This window comes from Taudactylus pleione, unplaced genomic scaffold (genome assembly GCF_031769625.1).
Source record: "Taudactylus pleione unplaced genomic scaffold, aTauple2 ptg000556l, whole genome shotgun sequence".
NCBI lineage: Eukaryota > Metazoa > Chordata > Amphibia > Anura > Myobatrachidae > Taudactylus > Taudactylus pleione.
The window spans coordinates 6,132,421-6,156,081 of record NW_028284958.1 but is presented as its reverse complement, the minus strand read 5'-3'; the positions used below and the strand labels follow the sequence as shown (position 1 = coordinate 6,156,081).

The window sequence follows — 23,661 nt, the reverse complement described above, 5'->3', positions numbered from 1 at the left end:
AACGATATGTACACTGAATTAGTGTAGGCACCATCCCTCATCCCTGAACATGATCAATCTGGATATGGACCAGCATGTTCAGGCGACTGATGTCGTAAACGACCATCTGGAGCACGCATCGCTGGTTGTTTCCTACATTTTCATGCCCGATTCGTGCACGGTTAATGAGCGATTGAACGATAACGATATTATCGTTCATGGCTCGTTTCAATCGGCAAGTGGTTACCCGCCTTTAGGAGTCTGGTCGCCAATAAATGTAACTCCTTCACTACGGAGGGCGAGTGTTGCTCACCCTCTGCATATACATCAAGACTGCAAAGGTGGGGGAGCACAATGAAGAAGAAATTTACCTTGCCTTAGGTTGGTGGATGTCCCATGCGCGACAACTTATTTAAAAAACAAATACAAATTAATGAAATAGGTGGGGGGAGATGGGGGCACTCTGGTTTTAAAATTGGAAGGTAATGTGCAGTGGTATCAGCATACATTTATCTCCCATACTATAGAAAAGTCACTGGGATGGAGAAGATCTCCCCTAACCTGGCTTCCATTAATTAAGGGGCACCCATATTAGAAGGAGGGGGTTCTCTTCTGTCAAATGATGAAATCACTTAATACTTATCTGGTGATCACCAGGCAATGTTACAGTGCTCTACAGAATACATAACCTTTTACTGTATATGGGCAGGTGGCACTTACTGCTCTGTCGCACTCATAATTGCACCTGGCAGACCCTGTCCAAATGGGGGCACTTGAATATGAAAGGAGCTCCTCTTCTTTTTTTTTTTTTTTTTTTTTTTTTTTAAATGATGTGGCAACGTAGCAGCTATTGTGTCCTCCAGTGTTTTAGGGGGGACAACATAAAACCATTTCTGTGCCTGCCCTGCCCCCCCCCCCTTCTCCCTCTCTCTCCCTTACCTGAGCGGTGGCTGCGGACGGTTGCACTGTGCTTCATAGCAATAGACTACACAGCCCCTGCACCGCACGGAGAAGGAGGTGTAATATGTGGTGTTTTAACTCAAACAGTGCAAATTACACCACCTCCGTAGCTGCATATTGCTATAAAGCACAGCCCCTTGCCGCCGCACTTTTCAAATGTGTTTTTTTGGGGAGGGGGGGTGGCGAGCCCGGCCCCTTGCCCCACCCCATTCCGATGCCCATGCCTCGTGCTATGGAAACACCTTGTTATCAATAGATGGGTGGGAGTACATTATGCAGTATCCCCCATACTGGCCTTACACACTTGGGGACGCAAATCTGACACTGTGCAAATGTGCAGTGTCTGATTCCCCTGGAGGAGTCTTTCACAAATGTGAAAGACTCTCAAATATGGCATGAAAGTAACTTTCAGGATCAGCAGTTTGCGCTACCACTGTCCATGTGAGTTACAGTTTTTAAATAATGGGGCTATTTATATTCAAAATGAAAATATCCGTCACAATACTGATTGTTAAGTAATACCAACAATGCCGCGATTATTATTAATAACTAGACCACCTTGTGTCAAAAAAAAAAAAAAAAAAAAAAGAATTCCCCTCATTTCATGCAGCAGGTTAGCGTTTAAATTACGACCTTGAAATTATGCAAAACAAATTTTTTTCTCATTTTCTAGTGCTTTTTTGGGGGGAGCGTGAAAACCTACATATAGAATCCTGCTGGTTGCAGTTATGTAATGGTGAATTAATGCCAAAGCAAGAACCACAAACTATTTTTTATGATGTTTTGCTTTTTCATTCACTGTCTACTGTACATTATAAAATATTGTGTTTTTGTTGAGTTATTAATGTCCATGGATTCCTATATTCACGGGCGTTAAAAATAAATAAATAGAATAATTCCTAGACATGACTGTCTACTAAATTTCACATAATTTTCACCATTCCTGATAGAAAGGGTTATAAAACATCTCTTGTGTTGTAGGGTAGAACATCCCTTTGATACCCCACTGCCGCTGCAATTACAGAATGTTGCAGTGTTTACTACGTGAGAAAGGTTGTCTGACTCCGGAGGGACATTCTCCATGCTATTAAGGCAATGAAGCAGTTATACCTGTACATTTTTACTAAAAGAACAGAGAGTATTGTCTTCTTCTATTGTCTGTAAATGTTTTTCTATTTAAATAGAAAAAAGGGGTTTTAACCTTATCTTAGTTGTGCATACAAAGAAAAAATTATAGTCTCCAAAAGCTCAATGCGGACATAGCGTTAAATGTAAATGTCTTTGTCCCTCATTAACTGAAAAAGGCATGTTTTTTTAATCTACTTGTTTATTATACTTTTTAACTGGAAACCAGTACTGTGCTCTACATTAGCATAGTGCGGAAAGTGGTCTAGTACTTTTTTATACCCACCAAGAGGTGTTTTAAAAGCGCTTAATACATGTGTTTAGGTAACGCAGATTAGCCCTCCTAGAAAATGTCACACCCCCATACCTTTATAGGATCCACTCCTCAACAATCTGCATTCATAAAGAATGTTCACTGGCATACCAGCAAAAACACTAGCTAGCTCACATATCTGGTGGATATTGTGAGTATATGCCAATACTTATGCTCAGTGGGTGGCCTTGCTTGGAATTTTAATTATGTTACTAATATATAAACTAAGCAGAACTGGAACCTTTGGTTCTATGGAATGGAATCTAGAATTTCTGCCTTTGCCGAGTCTGTGAAATAGCTTCCCATAGACCTGTTAATTTGTGTAACTTTTGCCATTACTCCAGCCATGATCAGTAACTCCCAGTAAAATAAGTATTGAACACATCAACTTTTTTCTCAGTAAATATATTTGTAATGGGGCTATTGTAATGAAATTTTCACCAAATGTTAGCAACAATTCATTCAATCCACACATGCAAAGAAATGAAACCATTATGTGTAATAGTGTGAAATGACACAGGGAAAAAGTATTGAACACGCTTACTGAAATTTATTTAATACTTCGTACAAAAGCCTTTGTTGGTAATGACAGCTTCAAGATGCCTCCTGTATGGAGAAACTAGTCGCATGCATTGTTCAGGTGTGATTTTGACCCATTCTTCCTCACAAACAGTCTTCAAATCTTGAGCCTCTTCTATGAGCTCTGATCTTTGGTTCTTTCCAAAGATTTTAAATTGGATTCTAGTCAGGTGAATGACTGGACCATTCTAGCAGCTTTATTTTCTTTCTCTGAAACCAATTGAGAGTGTCCTTGGCTGTGTTTTTGAGATCATTGTCTTGCTGAAATGTCCTCCCTCATTTCATCTTCAGCATCCTGGTAGAATGCAGCAGATTTTTATCAAGAATGTCTCGGTACATTTTTCCATTCATCCTTCCTTCAACCATATGAAGTATGCCAGTACTGTATGCTGAAAAACAGCACCACACCATGATGTTCCCACCTCCAAACTTCACTGTTGGTATGGTGTTTTTGGGGTTATGTGCAGTGCAATTTCTCCTCCAAACATGATGTGTATTATGGCATCCAAAGAGTTACATTTTGGTCTCATCTGACCACACTATATTCTCCCAGTATGTCGCAGGCTTGTCCAAATGTTGTGCAGCAAACTTTAAATGAGCTTTCAACATGCTTTTTCTTCAGCAATGGAGTCTTGCGTGGTGAGCGTGCATACAGGCCATGGCGGTTGAGTACATTACTTTTTGTTTCTTTGAAACAATTGTACCTGCTAATTCCAGGTCTTTCTGAAGCTCTCCACAAGTGTTACTTCGCTCTTGGACAACTCTCCTGATTCTTTTCACTCATCTGTCAGAAATCTTGCGAGGAGAACCTGGTCGTGGCCGGTTTATGGTGAAATGATGTTCTTTCCACTTATGGATTATGGCCCCAACAGTGCTCACTGGAACATTCAGAAGTTTAGAAATCCTTCTGTAACTAATGCCATCAGTATGTTTTGCAACAATAAGGTTGCAAAGGTCTTGAAAGAGCTCTTTTACCCATTATGAGATGTTTCTTGTGTGACACATTGGTAATGAAACACCTTTTTATAGGACAATAGTTGGGACTGAACCAGCTTATATTAATTTGCACTGACAAGGGGCAGGATTGCTTTCTAATTACTGATAGATTTCAGCTGGTGTCTTGCATTTCCATGCCTTTTTGCACCACCCTTTCTTCATATGTTCAATATTTTTTCCCTGTGTCATTTCACATTATTACACATAACTTAATTTATGGATATCTATGGTTTGATTTCTATGCATGTGTGGATTGCATGGGTTGTTGCTGACATTTGGTGAAAATTTAATTATAATAGCCCCATTACAAATATATTTACTGAGAAATATGTTAATGTGTTCAATACTTATTTTACCTGCTGTATGTGTGTGTGTATATATATATATAATGTCACACATACCTTACACACACACTTACCTTGCTGCAGGTTGTAGACCTGATAAGGATGGGCCATGGCATGCTAGCATCATGTCATTAGGCTCCTCCCCCTAGTGACATGCTGAGATTCGTGAATCAGTCGGGAAGGGGTGGAGCCAAATGATGCAATTTTAATGGAATGTCATATTGGCTCTGCCTCCTCTGACCTGCAAATTCTCTTTTTGCTGCCAGGGGGCGGGGCTTAAGAAGATGGTGCCTGTTCTCCAGTTTGTGAGGGAGGGGGGTTCTGGGTACTCAGAAACCCCCTCTGCGTGTGTTAGTGAAATCCATTATATACCACTGTGTGTGGGTGATGGGTACACTTTATTATTAAGTGTACCCATCACCTACATACAGTGTCATATAATGGATTTGCTCTGCAGGAGATTGAGACACTTTCCATAGGTTACTGATGTGCATTCTGCTAGTTATTAAGTTATAGAAGTACTAAACACACATACATTTTTTTCCCCTGTACACACAGTCTACATCAGCCCCATTCTGTAATTTCAGTTTTGTTTTGTTTATTTTCCGCTTAAATCTCCAGACTTCACCGAGATATTGAATGCAGTGGCGTATACTATAACAAAGTATATAAACCCATTTTGTGTGTCCTAAAGCACCGAACCCTTGTTAGCGTCTCAGGAACTATGGCCTTAATGTCACGTGTGTTTTTACAATATCTTTGTTTTGGCTGCCTAGTGTGTGGCGTTTTTTTTTTTTTCTCTCTCTATCCAAGTATTGCTGGATACACACCTATAAAATCCTTTGCAGGATCACCCAATATCTGGTGATCGGGCAGACAATTGTATAGGTGTGTATGTAGGACCATTGCAGGAACATGCAGGTGTCTTGCATTTCCATGCCTTTTTGCACCACCCTTTCTTCATATGTTAAATATTTTTTCTCTGTGTCATTTCACATTACTACACATAACTTAATTTATGGATATCTATGGTTTGATTTATATGCATGGGTTGTTGCTGACATTTGGTGAAAATTTCATTATAATAGCCCCATTACAAATATATTTACTGAGAAATATGTTAATGTGTTCAATACTTATTTTACCTGCTGTATGTGTGTGTGTGTGTGTGTGTGTGTATATATATATATATATATATATATATATATATATAATGTCACACATACCTTACACACACACTTACCTTGATGTAGGTTGTAGACCTGATAAGGGTGGGCCATGGCAGGCTAGCATCATGTCATTAGGCTCCTCCCTCTAGTGACAAAATGCTGAGATTCGTGAATCAGTCAGGAAGGGGTAGAGCCAAATGATGCAATTTTAATGGAATGTCATTAAAAGCACCGAACCCTTGTTAGCGACTCAGGAACTATGGCTTTAATGTCACTTGTGTTTTGGTTCATTACAATATTTTTAAGTTTTGGCTGCCTAGTGTGTGGCGTTTTTTTTTTTTTCTCTCCAAGTATTGCTGGATACACACCTATAAAATCCTCTGCAGGATCACCCAATATCTGGTGACCGTGCAGACAATTGTATAGGTGTGTATGCAGGAACATTAGCCGATAAACAGCTGCTAACGCTCCTGCAATGGTTGGGATCGGGAGATCATACTTTATGTGCTGTTTTAGTGTTTATCGGCCCGACCTCTCGATCCCATGACCTATTTTTAGCACAGTGTGTACGTGGCTTGCAGTAGGCTCACAGTGGGTCAAACTGTGGACACAGTACTCGGCTGATTGGGAGCATTTCTCCGATCAGCCAAGTGGTCACAACGGTGTGTACCCAGCTTAAAACGGGATGCAATCGGGAAGCCGGCTTCCCGACTGCTTTATCCCAGCGAGGGTTAAATGACAGGCGTCTAAATCTAGACGCCTGTAATTTTTCAGACGCCGGGAGACCAGCGCCCGGCATCCCGATCGAAGGGATTCCGGGCGCTGCGAGCGGACAGCCGCGGGGGAGGTTTAGGTTTAGGGCTCCCGGGGGGGACTTGGGGTGAGGCACCACCCCGGGACGGTTGGCGTTCGGCACCACCCCGGGGGACTTAGGTTTAGGCAGCGGGGAATGGGGGGGGGTTAGGTTTAGGCACTTAGAGGGGGGATTAGTGTTAGGCACAGGGGGGAGGTTAGGGTTAGGCACCCCTAAGGAGGGTTAGGGTTAGGGGGGTTAGGTTAGTAAGTACTCACCTACGGACGATCGGGATTTCCAGCGCTGTCGGGCTGCCGCGATCTCTTCAGTTGTCTGCCTGCCGCTGCCGGGATTCGAACTCCCGGCCATGCAGCCGGTGGTATTTCATACCCCTTCTGCTTAAAACATAGCCTTTGTGCAGATGTAAAAACAAAACTCTGTTTAAACCATGGCGCTTCTACTGAATAATCTAGCAATAAAATATAAGTATAAATATTAGTGGTCAATATAACCAACTGCCTATCTTTTTCTAATGAAAAACTACAACGGAATCCTTTTAGTATTAGGTGATCTTGTGATTCATGTCCAGTTCTTAACATAACACGAATGTAATATTTTACATTCAGTATTTTTTTTGTTTGCTCAGTGTAAGTGCTGTTTATGCTATTTTTTGTATGTGTACAGTTGATACAGGTGTGGCAGCACATAGACATATAAATAGGGCAGAATTTAGAAGAGCACTTGATTTGTTTTATTTCTGTTTATCACCAAGCTTGTCTAGCTGGCAGTCATAGAAATTTAGAAACCTGACCGTCATGATCTAGTGACAGCAATCAGGTGTACGAAATCTGTGAACTAGCAGTACCCTTTAGGCACTGTGGCTAGCTGGCCAATGGGATTTGTTAAGCACTGCTATGTTACGATGTTCCTAGTGTAGTGTTCTGCATGTATTGCAAACAGTGACCTCATAATTGTATGTGTTATTATAACGAAGCGCCTGGCAGAATGTTTTGCAAGTCAGCTATTAACTGCGTTCACTCCCTTGTGGGTGAAGCAGGAAATCTGATTTATTTCATGACTGCTAAACTCCTCTTAAGACGTTATTTTGAGATCTTGTAGGGAGGAGAACGGTGTGTGTGGTATTCTTTCAAGGTAAACTGAACTTCTGTTTTGGGTGGTGGTGTCACAATGACTGAATTTGGTCTGTAGGAGGAAAGAAAAAAGTTTTGGTTTTGAGCTATTCCTGCTATCTTGTTGTGTGTAGTATTCATTGTGATAGTGCAAATCAGATTTTTGAGTGGGGAGCATATGTTTTTTCCCTAGCTCTGTCATTCGGTCGCATTGAGAGTTAACTTTCTCAGGTGATATGTGAGCATGGCTTAGCTGGAACGCAAGGTGTTTGAAATCCCTCAGGTGTTGTGTTACTTGCTGCACAATACACCTGCATTGTTGGTAAGCCTGCCATCGTTATGCCACCCTGGAACATTCCTGAGTAAGAAATAAATCCAGGGAAAGTAAGTACTTTTTGGCAAATCTGCAATAGGAATGTGTTACAACAAAGGTCCTACCTTATTATTACTTTTTAATAGATGTTCCAGATTACGATGTATTAGAACGAAGCTGTCCCTTTGGAACAGTTCTGTGATTTCTCATTTTGCAGTCAAACTCTTGTGCACTCTGTATTGGGTTTTATTGTTATTTAGTTGTCATCTCAAATGCTGATTAAAATGTCTCAGAATTTCCCAAACTATTCATCTACATTTGCATGATAATTTTTTGCACTTTTAAAAGTATTGCGTTCCATTGTCTTAAAGTGAGATTTTATTAAACAGTTCCTTTGTTTCATGTGAACTACTGTATTCATGCCATGCATTGCTCAGGTACCTCACCCAGGTGATCACTGTCTGCTGCTAAACATGGCCCTGGCTCTCTACTTGAAATACCCTAGCCTCATTTAATTAAATGAATTACTATGCAATGCTTGTGGCTATTGTTGTGACTGCAGTGCTTATTACGTGCATGGCTGTCTGAACTAACGTGTCCTGTCGAATAAATACAGCCAGCCCTTTTGAATGAATAAATGCATTTGCATTCATACAATTTTTGCAGATGCTAATTGGTGACCGATTCTAGTGAATAAACAAACGTTGCTGGAAGTGCAGTTTATAGAAACAGATTCACTGCTGCTGAGTTATTCATTTTACAAAACAAGATGGGTTAATATTGAGTGTATAATTTATTCACATCCATGCAGCTACTTTTTAACTTGTTTCTGTAGCTCTGTAATTTGTATGAGCCAGTGGGAGGGAACATAGGGTGTTGCTGTTGGAGTCACCCTTGTTGCCTCTTTAGAATACTGATTCTAGTGTTCTGCTACCATGTGATTGCCTCTTGCACAGAGACAATTGTATTCTTGCATCATGGAAACAGGAAGTGCCACGCTAATTAAGATAATGTTTATTATTCCGAAATTGTATTTTTATTATGGGCACATTGGTATTTTTCTCATATTACATTAACAGGGACTTATTATATTGATAATCCAGGTGTCTTTATGGCTGATACTGAAGGTGGATATAGGTTTTCAGTGCCTATAAATTGTTATGATCTCAGAATTACGAACTGGCCAAATCACGTATAAGATATGAGTGAGCATGGTATGCAGAGATGTGGCCACAGAGAGATTTTCCCCCTATCATGTTGCTGATTTCTTACACGCACATGTATATAGTATAAAACAGCGATGTAATAAAAGTAAAATAACATTCATTGCGAGCACTGTAAAAAATACCAAAAATATAAATGTATTTGTGTCTGTGGTGATTTTCAGGATGGTTGTATAAAGACTGTGTCTGGGGCAAGGTCAAGATTTTATATAATATGAGTTTGGTGATTTTGCTCATTGAATCATTGCATAGTCCCCAAATTAAATGTTTGTTTTTTTTTTCCTTAATCTTAATTGTATTCTCACTGTATGTTCATACACATTTTTTCACTTGCAGAGTGGATCCCAAAGAAATTGGCTTACCTTGTGAACCTTCTCATGTTGAGCATTCGGGCGACTTCGTTTTGAAACACCATTGCGAATTAGATGTTTACACTCTCACCGAGAAATCCCAAGCGGAGACTCATATCAGCATGGAGGACCAGATTGAACAGCTGAACAAATATATCCAGAGTCATTCTGCTTGTCCGGTGAGTCGGTGGGCAAAATCTAGGTTTACTATATAAAAGTGTATGTAATATATAAAAGTGTGTGTATATATGTGTGTGTATATGTGTGTGTATATATATATATATATATATATATATATATATACACATACACACACACACACACACACGTCACTTGGCCTTGTTTGGCCGCAAGTCTTCCATTTAGACCACTTCTGGCCAGACTTCTCCGACCAGTAGATGGGTGTACCTGGGTCCCACTGGTTGCTGGACGTCTTCCGGTTTCGAAAGGGAAGTAAGTATCAAGCTCTTTTGAAAATGCACAAAGGAATGGGCAACATTGTGCGTCTTCAAAGGAGCTTGAACAACACATCTTGAAACCCCAGTCTGCTGTGAAATCTTTGCATGGGAGAGGCCTTGCTGATGCAGTATAACCACATTGTGTCTTGTTGCTGTGCTCAGTCTTGCCATGGTATATGACCTGTGACATAAAACGGTCTTCCACAACCTCTGTTTCAGTTCATGACTGTGCTTCAACCTACATATGTAAATGATGATCATGATCTGTTTGGTATGATTCGTTAATCATACATCTGACTATAAGCCTACAAAATCCCTGACTTTGTGCAAGTATACCTAGAAGAATTGATGCTGTTTTGAAGGCAAAGGGTGGTCACACCAAACATTGATTTGATTTAGATTTCATGTTCATTCACTTGCATTTTATTTGATAAAAATAAACAATTAACACTTCATTTTTTAAAAACATTCTTACTTTGCAGCAATTTTTCCACACCTGCCTAAAACTTTTGAACAGTATTGTGTGAGTCAGTGATCGCGCTAAGCAAAAAAATTTGTGGGTCTCTGAGACCCCTCACTTTAAGAAATTGTGGTCCTGCTACACTGATTCTGCATTCCATCACATAATTTGGGGGGTGAGGGAAGGCAGCAGTTGGTACAGTGCTGGGGACAAATTGCAGATAGGGTAGAAGGGGATAAGGGCAAGCAGCAGTTGGGGTAGAGCTGTGGGGGTAAAGGCAGGGTGAAGTTGGGGTAGATCTAGAGGGCAGGCAGTGCTGAGGGTAGAGAGGGGGTAAGAGCAGACAGAAGTTGCAACAGTGCTGGGGGTCAAGGACTGTGCTTAGGGGCTGGCTGTGCTGGGTAGGGAAGTCACAAAGGTAGATAGCGTAGTACTGGGGTACAAGGAGGGGGTTATGGGCTTTCACTGGCATTGCACTAAAAAGGGTCCCACCACACTGTAAGCACCCTGGGGCAATTAAGACAGGGAGACCAGTCTTACTCGTCACTACTCTGGCTTTCCCCTTGTCAGTATGGCCCCCACACGTTATCCGCCCCACCCAAGATACTGGGCCGGCGGGTGCTGTGTGTTATAAATAAATATATATATAAACACATACACACCCTTTCTCTTCCGTACATAATTATGCTAACAATACACTTGTATTGCGTATGTGAATTTATATACTGTCTGTATCTTATCCCCCTGTACAGCCTTACAGAGCCCTTGTAGCGTTTCAGAAATAAAATATAATAAGAATAATGTAAGAGGGGGATCAGATAAGGTCATACATGCCTTTTTATTTTCCTCTGAATTACCACACAAAGGGCCTAACTCTCACACCTTCCTGAACCTCACATCCTCCATGTCCCCAGGGAGAGAGTAATAGATCTGGAGTTGAGCTGCCCTCTGCCCACACTACATTAAGCCATTTTTCACCCACATGGCACTCTGCCATCTGGGTCCTGGGCAGAGTTCCCCAGTGCAGATCCCTCGGTCCCCTGCCGGGAGAGTGCAGATGATGGTGCCCGAAGAAAGGCTCAGTCTGTCACTTTACACCCACCCAGCCCCTTCCACCTCTCACCTGAGTCCTAGACACAGTGCCCACGGTCTGCGGCGGCCGGGAGAGTGCAGATGCCGGTGACTGGAAAAGGGATCCATGATACATGGCTCCCCTGACACCTGCTTCTGCTGCTTGAAGCCGAGGTGCAGGTGCCACATTGACTGGGAGTGGATCGGAGGTACTGCTTGCACTTCTTGTCCAGGGTGCAGGTGCTGCCAGTGCCCGTACTGGGGGAGAGGGAAATTGAAAGTGCCGCTTGTAATGGGGGGGTTGGGGCTGTAGGTGCTGCCAGTGCCAATACTGGGGGAGGATCGGAGGTTCAGTTTCCACTGGGATCGGATGTGCAGTGCCGGGGGAAGCACATGCACCAGCTTCCGCCTCTCTGGGTCGGCTCCTCATGCACAGTCCTCCTCCCCTTCTGTGGTGGTGGCTGCTGTGTGCTGTATAATCCAGGCCCCTTGTGTCTACCGATAGCTAGTGGGCGCCAGGGACGGGGCGGGTGTCTTCCTCATTGGATGAAGAGACGCTGCCACCCGAAGCTGATTGGTCTGGGAAGATGCTGGGCCAGCTGCTATAGCGCTTCCTGTGGGACCCACTGACTTTTAAAAAGTGAGTCCCTCATTGTCCGTAGCACGTAAATACGCGCTATAGCGCATATTTTGCGAACCCTGTTTGTGTGTGTGTGTGTATATATGTATATATGTCTGCATATATGTGTGTGTGTATGTATATATCTATATATATATATTTTCCACACTCCAATATAGCAGGGATACAGGCGGGGTGCTCAATTTAAAGGCAGAAAACTGTCCATGAACTGGGTTGGTACCTGTTTGTAGCTTTATTTCAGTGTTCATGTTTGTCATTTTTTGATTATAACGTGTGCTAGCAGATTGGTAGCAGTAACATGGCGTTTGGCCACGGTTGTGAGCTTGATGAGGCCATGTTTAGTGCTATTGAGACTGTTATCTCACTAACTGACGATGATGCCGATAAGGTTTTGTTTAACCACACAGAGTTCTCTTGTCTTCCTGATGAAACACCTAAGGATTTATTCCATAGGGGTTTAAGGCTTAGGAAATGTGAAATTGAGCATGTGTTACACGGTCAGTTCTTATCTGACTATTTTAGGAATAAGAAGATCCCTAGAGTATTTAGGGTTAATAACATACCCATCCTAGGCCGTAACAACTTAACCTTTTGCACAAAATGGTGGGAGTTCTTAATAAGTGCTCATTAGACCTGATGGTTTTGGTCATAGAGGAGGTGGGGACCGAATTGGTTAAGATACGTCAAGAAATTACCGTGTTTAACGAAAGCTCACTTCCACTATTATCTGCTAATAAGACAAATAACTGGAGTGATAAACTCTCAGAACAAATCAATGGTTTCCAACAAGAGCTTGTAGCCTTTAAGAAAAAAAAATTGAGTACTGTCAATTATGATTATGCTAATCATCAGGTCTATAAATGGCTTAAGAGTGAGGTGGGTGGCAATAGATCTAGGGATTACCAGAGATCATACTCGCGGGCACCCCGTTTTTATGACTCTTCATCATCCCAATCTCATTCTGAGGGTGAAAATACTGACTCTAACCATAGGAATCCTAGTGACTCTAGACCTCCCAGTGGTTCTTTTTAGGCAGAGTGACCAGATCTACCAGAGGAGGACTAGATTTCCTACGAGGAGAGGGCGATGCAAGAAGGAGAGGCAGGGGCAGCCGATACTAGATACAGTATTTAATCTTTCTAGTTATGAGCTATCTGATGCTGAGTTGGAAGTATTATCGTTAGGTCTTTCGTTTGTGCCCACACTGACACATGACAGGTTTGAATGGACAGTTGATCATTATAAACTTGGCAGGAAAATGAGATTACGTGACTTTTTTTGGTAACAATAACAACATTGTACCAGATTAATTAGTTAAATCCCCCAGTAGTTTTGATCCTCATAGTACCAATGCTAGTATCAAAACTTTCTTGCGACTTATCGAACATGATATGGCGTTGGTCTCTACCAAGCCTAAATATGATAATTTGAGCCCTGCTCCGAGATTGGCATTGAAATCTTTGATTAAAAATGATAAAATTGTTGTGAGACAGGCAGACAAGGGTGGGGCAACAGTCGATCAGGATTGGACCGCCTATAATAAGGAGATATTACGTCAACTATCTGACACCTCTACATAGGGGGAGGGGCTCTAGATTGCACACCCTAAGCACAATGTGAGGTGCTACCTGCTGAAACTTGTAGTGCTGCAAGCATAAAGAGACAAATGCAAGTGCACACTCTAACCATGCGGAACCTAATAATATAATTGCTAAATAGCATCAAAGAGGTTCTTTGCATAATAATGGCCATAATTATGGGCCTGCCCACCGCGTCCAGGTGACCTCTATCAGGCAGGTCCCTAACACTCCTATGGAACAAATATAGGGCACGGGACCCCCCAGGCCAACCCAGCAGAATCGTCCCATGGCATCACACTAGTGTGAGATTTAAAGTGAGGGTTAAAGAATAATAAAGAAAGCCTATGTGTTAAGTCCTACATAAGTAGGAGGTTATAGTAAAAAGTGTATGAAGTGCTACAGATATAAAAAACAAACTAAGGAAGTGAAAAAGTGTACATTATGATGCCATGAAGCAGTCTAGCCACACCAGCCCAGAGAGCCCCGCACCCCAATACCAGTCCCAAAACTGACACAGCATATATAATCTGACACCTCTACCTATACCAAGGTTGCAGTCAACCCGTTACCCTCGGTTAAATGCAAGGTTGACGCTACTATCAAACGTGCATGTCAACAGGATTGGATTGATGCCAGGGTTGCCAGTTGCTTGGTGATGGAACATCCAGTGTGTCCCATCCTTTATACTCTTCCCAAGGTCCACAAGCAACTGGTAGACCCACCAGGGAGACCGATAATCTCCGCACGTAACTCAACACTGCAGACGGTGGCTCAATTCATTGATTCTTTTCTCCAGGTGGCAGTAGTGCAGATGCCTAGCTACCTGAGAGATACTGATGATTTTTTAAACAACTTGAGATCAGTGAATTTACCAGTAGGACCAATTTGGCTGGCCACATTAGACATGTCTTTGCTCTATACAGTAATCCCACATGATGGTGGACTTCAAGCTATTAGACAGGCGTTGACTGATATTGATCATTGTGGCCCGCATGATGGATTTTGTAGTGTACATTTTGATTTGTCCGTGTGGCCTCCACTATGTGGGGATGACTAAGAGATGTTTCCGTGAACGGATGGCCAACCATCGCTCTACTATTAGAGTGGCATTGGAGCTGAAGAAATCAGACAAGCCGCTAGCAACCCATTTTCTCGAACAAGGACATTCTGCGGCAAGTCTTAAATGCATGATCATTGACCACATACCAGTCCTTGCTTGGGGAGGAGATCGGGAATTAGCTTTACGCAAATGTGAAGCCAGGTAGATTTTCGACCTTGATACATTGGCCCCGAGAGGACTCAACGAATCCAATCCTTACAATATTATTTGAAGGAAAAAATTTTTGGGATGTTGTATTTGTTTAACTGTGACTGATATTTGACCTTGCACATGAAGATATTATAATCTATAGGATTTTTTATAATAGTTTTTTTTCTTCTTTATTATTTCTTTAATTATTTATTTTATTATTGTTTTTTTTTTTTTGGTTTATTTATTTAATTGTTCCTTTCACATGTACTTGGTGTTAGCAATAGCCTTACTATTCACCCACAATGATTGGCTGTATTTAAAGCATGTTATTAATGTATACATTTTTTTCTGATGCGCAATACATTAACAATCCACTAGATGGCGCATGTATAGGCTCAGCTATCAGCTAACTATGCATTCCAATGTGATGGAACGCAGTTTAACATGGTTCCTGACTGTAGTTTAGTCCGGACACGTGACTTCCGGTTTTGGTATGCGTTCCACAGAGGTGGAACGCATGCCACCTCCGGTGGTCGCGTTTTTGCGATACTACTATGGCTATCTGTGCTCCTGTGAACAGCAGTAGCCTTATTGTGTTGTCTCCATTCAGGTAAGGGCGCTTTATTTAAAGTTTGCAGCTTCTTCTGTGTGTATTAAGGGTGGTTTTGCACTTATGTCGAGATGGTTTCCCATCAGGCTATGTGGCCGGGGGTGGCACCCTTAGCTAATTGTTGAGGGTATTTAGTCTGGCTAACGGTGATGGTGTATATCTTGCACTTGGTTGTTTTGCTATTGGGAACTGCTGCTGTATGGTTGCTGAGCCTTGATAAAGATCCTGGATTGGGATCGAAACGTAGACTGGACTGAACCTTTGCACCTTGTTGTTATGGGTATTTTAAACCTTTTCTTGCATATAAAAACAAGCCTTTTCATACGGTTGGTGAGTGACGATTATTTTTTATATATATATATATATATATATATATATAATTTTTTTTTTTTTTTTTTTCAAATAATAATTTGTTATATAACTAACTGGAGACTTTAAGAATGTTTTGTTTACACATCATCCTCCGACCAACCTCTCATTAGGTAGGTCTCACAAAAAGTGTGACAAACTTCCCCATCAACAGTCCTAAGGTCTTCGAAGGAAGTAGGACCTGTAACAGTGTAAAAGAAACTTCGGAGATAGAAGCATTCAAAATTTGTAAGATGTACAGTGTAAACACGCCCAAAAGCTTCTGTAGCTCTGGTACCAGGATGACCATCTACAGCGACTCCCTGTTTTCTGTGCATAAAAACTTTGGGAGAAGCATTCCATGTATAATAATTTGGCAGCTCACAGTACAGCAGGGTCCTTGCAAAGTCATCATTTTGACACAGTTGGAAGAAAGTAAATGTTGTTGCGTAATTTGGTATAGTCAGAGAGCTGAGAATGCTGGCAAAGCCTGCTAAAGCTCTCTTCGACATTAAGATCATGACAAAACATGACAACACAAAATGCTTGCTCCGAGGCCCTACCCATATGCCGTGAGGCCCCACAATGAGCGTACAGCAAAAATTTTTTAAAATTATTCAAAATTAACAGTAATTTAGATTTAACAATTTTTTAGTTGCCTCCACCGTGTTTTAATATGCTCGTATGTAAATTGTCACGATCTTCGCTTGTAAACTGTGGATTTGTATAGAAAGACAGAAGGACAAATTTTCGCTTTGATATAGTAGAGAAGATGGAAAAGAAAAAATAGTAGATAAGCTAAATCCTTTTGTAATTCCGTACCTGACCTGTAGAGGGCGAATGCTATGCAAAAATTGTGGTTTTTCATGAATTAAAAAAACAGTAATTAATTAAGATTTCAAATTATTTTAGTTGCCTCCGCCATGTTTTAATACGCTCGTATGTAAAATTTCACGATCGTGGCTTGTATAGAAAGACAGAAGGACAAATTTTCGCTTTTATATAGTAGATTATTTGCATTGGAGACCTTAAGCAACATCTTTTTAAATGATAACTTAGTTATGAGGAAAATCTTGAACAGCATGAAACCTGTTAATTGGGGTTAGTGTACTGATGCCCAGAGTGCCACCTAGTTGACGGCTGTGTGATATTCGTGATTGCCAACTAAAGCTTACACCATACGATATATAACCCCAACGTGGAACGGCACGATATATCATACACATTGCATATTGACCACCAATCCGTTGTTTCAGGCCGTCGTTCATTGATTTGGCTCAAATCACATCCAGATTTAATGCAGGAGGTTCCAAACCCATATCCTGAAGGTCAGTTCAGCTGTCATGTGGCGTGGTCCGATGAGTCATAGTTCCAGTTGTTTTGGGCTGATGGTAGGGTACGGGTGTGGCATGGACTCCAGTTGTCAACAAGGCACCGTGCAGGCTGGTGGTGATAGTTCCTTAATGGTGTGTTCACCTGGCATGGTTTGGGTCCAATGGTCTGCCTGAGCATGTCATTGACCAGGAACCGCTATGTTGCATTGCTTGATGACCGTTTGCAGCCCTTCATGGACTTCATATACCGCACAATAATGGATTATTCATGCAGGATAATGCACCATGTCATCTGTCTCAAGTTGTACAGATGGCATGGGTCTACCTTTCTCCAGAGGTCAACTGTCCACTTATGGAATCGATGCCACGTAGAGTTGCTGCACTTTGCCAGGCTGGAGAGTATCCTACACAATACTAGAGCTTTATCCCATGACTTTTGACACTTCAGTGTACATGTATGTGGACAGTGGCCACTTCTGTGACGTCAGAATCATTCAGTTGGAGGGATGTTTGCTGGTATGATGGAAAAGTTGGTTAGATGTGTGACATACATGAGTACAAGTTGGACAGTTGCATAAAAGTTTGGTAGATGTGTGGCTTTTCCACTTCAGGTAACTAATGAAAACTTTTCTGTAGTGGCATGCCTATTTATTTATTGGCCTGTTTTAGGAGTAAAAGAAAAAAAAGTGAGGAAAGTTTTGATTAATTTGTAGTGAGTACACTTGATAAACATTGTTTAATAAACTTCATCAAAGGCTCATAGAAGCTGCCCACACTGTGATTGTTGAAAGTAGTTTTAATTCTAGAACAAGTGGCACTTCTGTTAATGTTCAGTTAGAACAGCAATGCCCGTGTTTATGAAATATGGACATGTGTACTATAATGGCGCAATCTAAAAAGTCACAGCTACTAATTAAAATTAAAAGAATGTACAATTTAATATGGTTGATAGAAACAAATGTATTGATAAAATAAAAAATGTAGAATACATAGATTGAGATAATAAAAATATCAGGTATAAAGTGCATACAAAATGTCAGATATAAAATACATAAATCATTTTATTTGGCATGAGATAAAACAAATGAAGTATGTATGTTGATCACCAGGATATAAAGTTTTCTCATGAATATACAGTATAGTTTATTGATTATGGATGACCCCTGTGGCAGGAAGATCCCTATAATTAGTCCAAATCCTGTATTAGAATGCCATGTTTCTTTGATGAGGACTCCAAGGGTTAAAAAATGACTGCAGTGGAGGGTCCTTGGAAGCTAAACAGGGATGGGCCTGACCAGTACTGGGTTGGGAGACCCCCCAAGAACATCAGGTTATGTAGATTAACCCCACTGGAAATTCTGCCCTGACTCCCTAAGGCACCACGACCCGAAAGTCAGACAACCAGTGAAGAATGTAAAGACAAGGAGACAAAAGTTGTGGAATCCAAATAAGAATGAGATCACATACCAAATCCAGGTTCAGTTTGGGAACACCACCCTCTACCACATTCACAGTTCTAAAACACATATTAACTGGTTATAAAAACATCCATTCAAGCTCCTACAGTTCCAATTGACCATACATATGTGACCTAATTCCACCTCAGCACATTTTATATGCATAGATATCACACTAGGAAGGATCATTCTTATATCTCATTCTCATCTTCTATATGCACATGCAACTGAAGTTACCCCAACACATCTTTTTGTAGGTAGAGAAATCATACTAGGATAGTACATTCTCATATTCTACACTATCCTCATCTCTTTAATACAACATTACAGTTATACTGCCTTCCAGTTGACTGAATTTTACCAATTCCAGTATTTACAGGTTGAGTCTCCCATATCCAAAATGCTTGGGACCAGGGGTATTTTGGATAACGGAATATTCCGTATTTTGGAATATTTGCATAAAATAATGAAATATCTTGGGAATGGGACCCACATCTAAACACAGAATGCATTTATGTGTTATATACATCTTATACACATAGCCTGAAGGTCATTTTATACTATATTTTTAATAATTTTGTGCATCAAAAAAAGTGTGCGTAAATACATGAAATTCATTTATGTTTCATATACACCTTATAAACACAGCCTGACGGTTATGTTATACACTATTTTTAATAATTTGTGCTTTAAACAAAGTTTGTGTACATTAAACCATCAGAAAACAAAGGTTTCACTTTCTCAGTCATGCTAAAAATATTCCGTATTTCGGAATATTCCGTATTTCGGAATATTTGGATATGGGAGACTCAACCTGTATTAGGCTCTCGTTTATATTGTATCTTTTGATACACCAGACTTTTGTTTTAAGTGTATCCATGATATACGGCTTGCACGTTCCACAAAAACATTCATACACAACAAGTGTGAAACTTTCTCCGTCCACCGCTGATTAAAAGCATCTCCTCCGAATCCCACGTTACAATCAACTACAGCACCTCCTCCCAAGTATCCGTGACAACCAGAGTATCCACCAACTCAAGGCGGAGCACTAACAAAACCTCATAAGGAAGACTTGAGGACGCTCCATGGACCTAAAGCCCTGACGAAGCCTGTCACTGCTGGACAAGCGAAACGCGTTGGGTACGCCCCCTCTGTTTCAGGACATCGGGTAGACGCTGGGCAGCGGAGAGAACAGCGCCCACCTTAGAAACCCCGCTGACTGCTACTGTACGCGAAACCACCCGGACAACCTACACACAGTAGGAGGGTAAGGAGCTCCCACTTCCACCAATGGGGCTCACACCTGCTGACCACAGACTGGGGCCATTCTCCCTTGCACACACAACATAGGATTACAGCATTTGGGTTAGCTGGACTGCCCAGACGGCACTACCCCTAAAAATACCAGAAAATTACATTCTCTTAATAGCTATTATTACGTAGATGCGAACACCAGGATCCTCCACTACAGTCATTTTTTAACCCTTGGAGCCCTCATAAAAGAAACAACATGGCATGCTAATACAGGATTTGGACTAATTATCGGGATCTTCCTCCCCCAAGGGTCATCCATAATCCATGAACTGTACTGTATATTCATAAGAAAACTCTTTATATCCTGGTGATCAACATACTTACTTCATTTGTTTTATCTCATGCCAAATAACAATTTTTGTATTTTATATCTGACATTTTGTATGCACTTTATAGAAAAAGGAAAATGTAATGGGAGCACTAATACGGCTGCTGGTTTGAGAATAAACAATTTAATCAACAGTCAATAAAAATACATTAGAAGTTAAAATGTACCATGGTACGCAGTGAAAAATAATAGCAAAATAAAAAGCCTTTTGGCCACATGGAAATACATGCTTCAGCCGGATCCGTGAATCATTGTAAGTGTTAACAGGTAAGTACAATTTCCTGCTCTCAGTAAACACAATATAGCAGCAGGGTAAGCACTTAATCTGCAGCAAAAGGTCCAGTCACAGCTGATATTGATGCAAAAAAGCAGATTTGGATTATGAATATTAGTAGCAGCAAAGCATACCAGTTAGTAATGTTAGAGAGATAAATATAAGTCCAGTCACTTTAAATTAGTATTGCAAGGAAAACAGGTTATATTACCATCCAGCAACTTTTCCCTTTTCCAGACACTTGTGTCGAAGTGGTTCTTATCTCTACCCTATTACAGGGGAGGACGACACTGGTTTTTTCATAAAGTGCTGAAGTTTGCACTGCAGTTGTAAAAGCACTCGCACCAAAGGAGTGTGAGCTGAGCACACCGTGTGCTCTGAAGATGCTAGGGTCCAAGACAGAGGGACCTCTATTCCAATCCTACGGCACTATTTTTGTTTTCCCCTGTGTGTGTGTTGGGTTACGCTGCAGTCCTCACTTGACAGTAACAAACACACCAGCGCCGGGTAGTACACTTGTATAAGGGGGACCACTCTGGGGGCACTGTATAAGGGACATTGCAGAGGGGGACCACTACTGGGGGCACTGTATAAGGGTGTATTACAGGGGGCACTGAATCGGGGGCACTGAATAAGGGTGTATTACAGGGGGCACTGAATCGGGGGCACTGTATAAGGGTGCACTACGGGGAGGGGCACTGTATAGGGGGACCAGTACCGGGGGGGGCAATGTATAAGGGTGCACTATGGGGGGGGGGCAATGTATAAGGGTGCACTACTGGGGGGGCACTGTATAAGGGTGCACTACGGGGGGGCACTGTATAAGGGTGCACTACGGGGGGGCACTGTATAAGGGTGCACTACGGGGGGGGCACTGTATAATGGTGCACTACGGGGGGCCACTGTATAAGGGTGAACTACTTGTGGCACTGTATAAGGGTGTACTACAGTGGACACTACAGGGGGGCACTGTGAAGGGGGACCAGTACCGGGGGCAATGTATAAGGGTGCACTACGGGGGGGGGCACTGTATAAGGGGCACTACTAGGTGGACTGTATAAGGGGGCACTATATAAGGGTGCACTATGGGGGGCACTGTATAAGGGTGTACTACAGAGGGCACACCCTTAGTGCACTGTATAAGGGTGCACTACAGGGGGGGCACTGTATAGGGGAATCAGTACCTGGGGCAATGTATAAAGGTGCACTACGGGGGGGCACTGTATAGGGGGCACTAGGTGGACTGTATAAGGGGGACTATATAAGGGTGCACTACGGGGGGGCACTGTATAAGGGTGCACTACTGGGGGCACTGTGTAAGGGTGCACTGCTGGGGGCACTGCTACTGGGGACATTGTATAAGGGGCACTACTACAGTGGGCATTGCAAGAGGCGCACTACTACTGAGGGCATTAAAGTGCATATGGAAAGGAATGTTCCCAGAGTGACGAGAAACGGTGGTGTCATTTTGCCATGCCCCATTTTGCAGTGAGTGGACACTCTGTTTTTTGTTTTTTTTTCCTTGCCCTGGGCTCCAAATACCATAGTTACGACACTGTCTGATATAAATATTTACCAGTAATTGTAAGACAGGAGAGAACTTGTCAGAACTAGAAAAAAAATCTGTACAGTATGTAATATTTATAGAAATAAAATATCGGGTTTTGTACATTATGTAGACCAGTACATTGTAGACAATGTGTTTTTACTTTTGGATATGTCCATTTAAACTCTTGGCTCCTCTTCTGTGAATTAATATCAGGCAGGGGCGTATCTATAATGGGTGCGGGGCACACGGGCCCCTTGAGTCCAGGGGGGCACCGCACCGCACACCCTGCACCCATAATATACTTACCTCTCCAGAGTCTCACGTCGGCACGGGGGTCCGGCGCTGTAAAAACGTCTGGAAAATGGCCATTTTCCCTTTGTTTGCGTGCCCATTTTCCCGGTGACCTGTGCATGCGCTAAAGACTCTGGGCACACTCTAGTACCCAGAGTCTATACCTACGGCATTGGCCGCTCAGAGCACTGCCAAACGGAGAGGAGGGGGCCCGTGACGGAGACTGCACATGAGGCCCCCTCCTCACTAGAAACACCCCTGATATCAGGTGCTGACTGAACATTATTAAGTCTGTTGTTTTTTTTGTGATACAGGAACATATTTCTGCCTGTATTATTACAATGCTCCGATACAGGCACAGAATAAGGTTTTTTGGGGGCTCTACAAATAAAATTGTCAATAAGATGTGCTGGCAATGTTATGAATAAGTATAATTTGTAAATATTCCCAGCACAACATACATGTTTTAACACATTGTAGTGCCCTTATTTCACATTATGCCATGCAGAAACCCTAGCTCACATATGCTACAGTGCTCCCCACAGGTGATGTAGCTATGTGTAGGCCCCCCTCCCTCATGTGTGTGGGCCCCTAGGCGACCACCCCGACTGCCCTGTTGTTAATCAGACTCTTCTCCAATACTCTACATCTTTCTGTCTGAAAAAGTACAGCTTTTTAGATTGCCCATGTGATGTTAGTCTAACAAGCAGTCCATAAGCAACTGCGATATCCTTAAGGTTGATTATACTAATGTAGTCATAATAGGGCTGATGCAGAGTTGAACGTACACAATTTTGCGTAATGTATCTTGCATGGAAACTGCGCAGCTTTGCAGGTTTATACACATTTTGAGTGTATATATCCCTTACAACTGAAGAAGTAAAGCTTGGGGCTTTACGGAGTCTTCTCACGTAGACAAGGTTCAGTGAGTGCCTGTTCACGCAAAAGTGTGCCATGCATACCAGCACATAAGCGATAGGGCTGCTAGAAGTACACACTAATGAATCTAACTAGTTACCAGCAAACCAGATACATATGTGATCAGGCAGATGTGTACAGAGATGCTTACGGGGGGGAAATATGCTATTTTTCTGTGCATGTTTCCCTTGTGTAATTTATGCCCAGTATACTTCCTACCCTGCATCAGCCCCCTGTGTCTGCGTTAGAAGTGTTGTATAATGCATGTTACAGTAAACTTCCTTGTTCTCAAGTTCTTTTAAAGTGATCAATCAGCATAATAGAAAAAGAAAACTTCTTAAGGTGCTAAATGATCCAATGTGAAGGTATTATTCACAAGCATACAAGTTTTTTTGTCTATCTCTGTGTTCTGCTTTTACGCGCGCCAATCAATATGCAAGAAGATATTGTACCTGGCAGACAAAACATTGTGGGGAGTACCATGGAATATTGCTTCCTCC

At 41.9% G+C, this 23,661-nt stretch overlaps 1 protein-coding gene across 1 annotated transcript in view; it reads left to right on the top strand.

Moving 5' to 3' along the window:
- Positions 1 to 23,661, top strand: part of AKAP13 (A-kinase anchoring protein 13) — a 312,402-nt gene that overhangs the window by 158,381 nt on the left and 130,360 nt on the right. Inside the window, exon 7 of the mRNA XM_088452667.1 lies at positions 9,261 to 9,453. Coding sequence (XP_088308793.1) covers positions 9,261 to 9,453 — 193 coding nt within the window. The remainder of the gene's footprint in view (positions 1 to 9,260; positions 9,454 to 23,661) is intronic.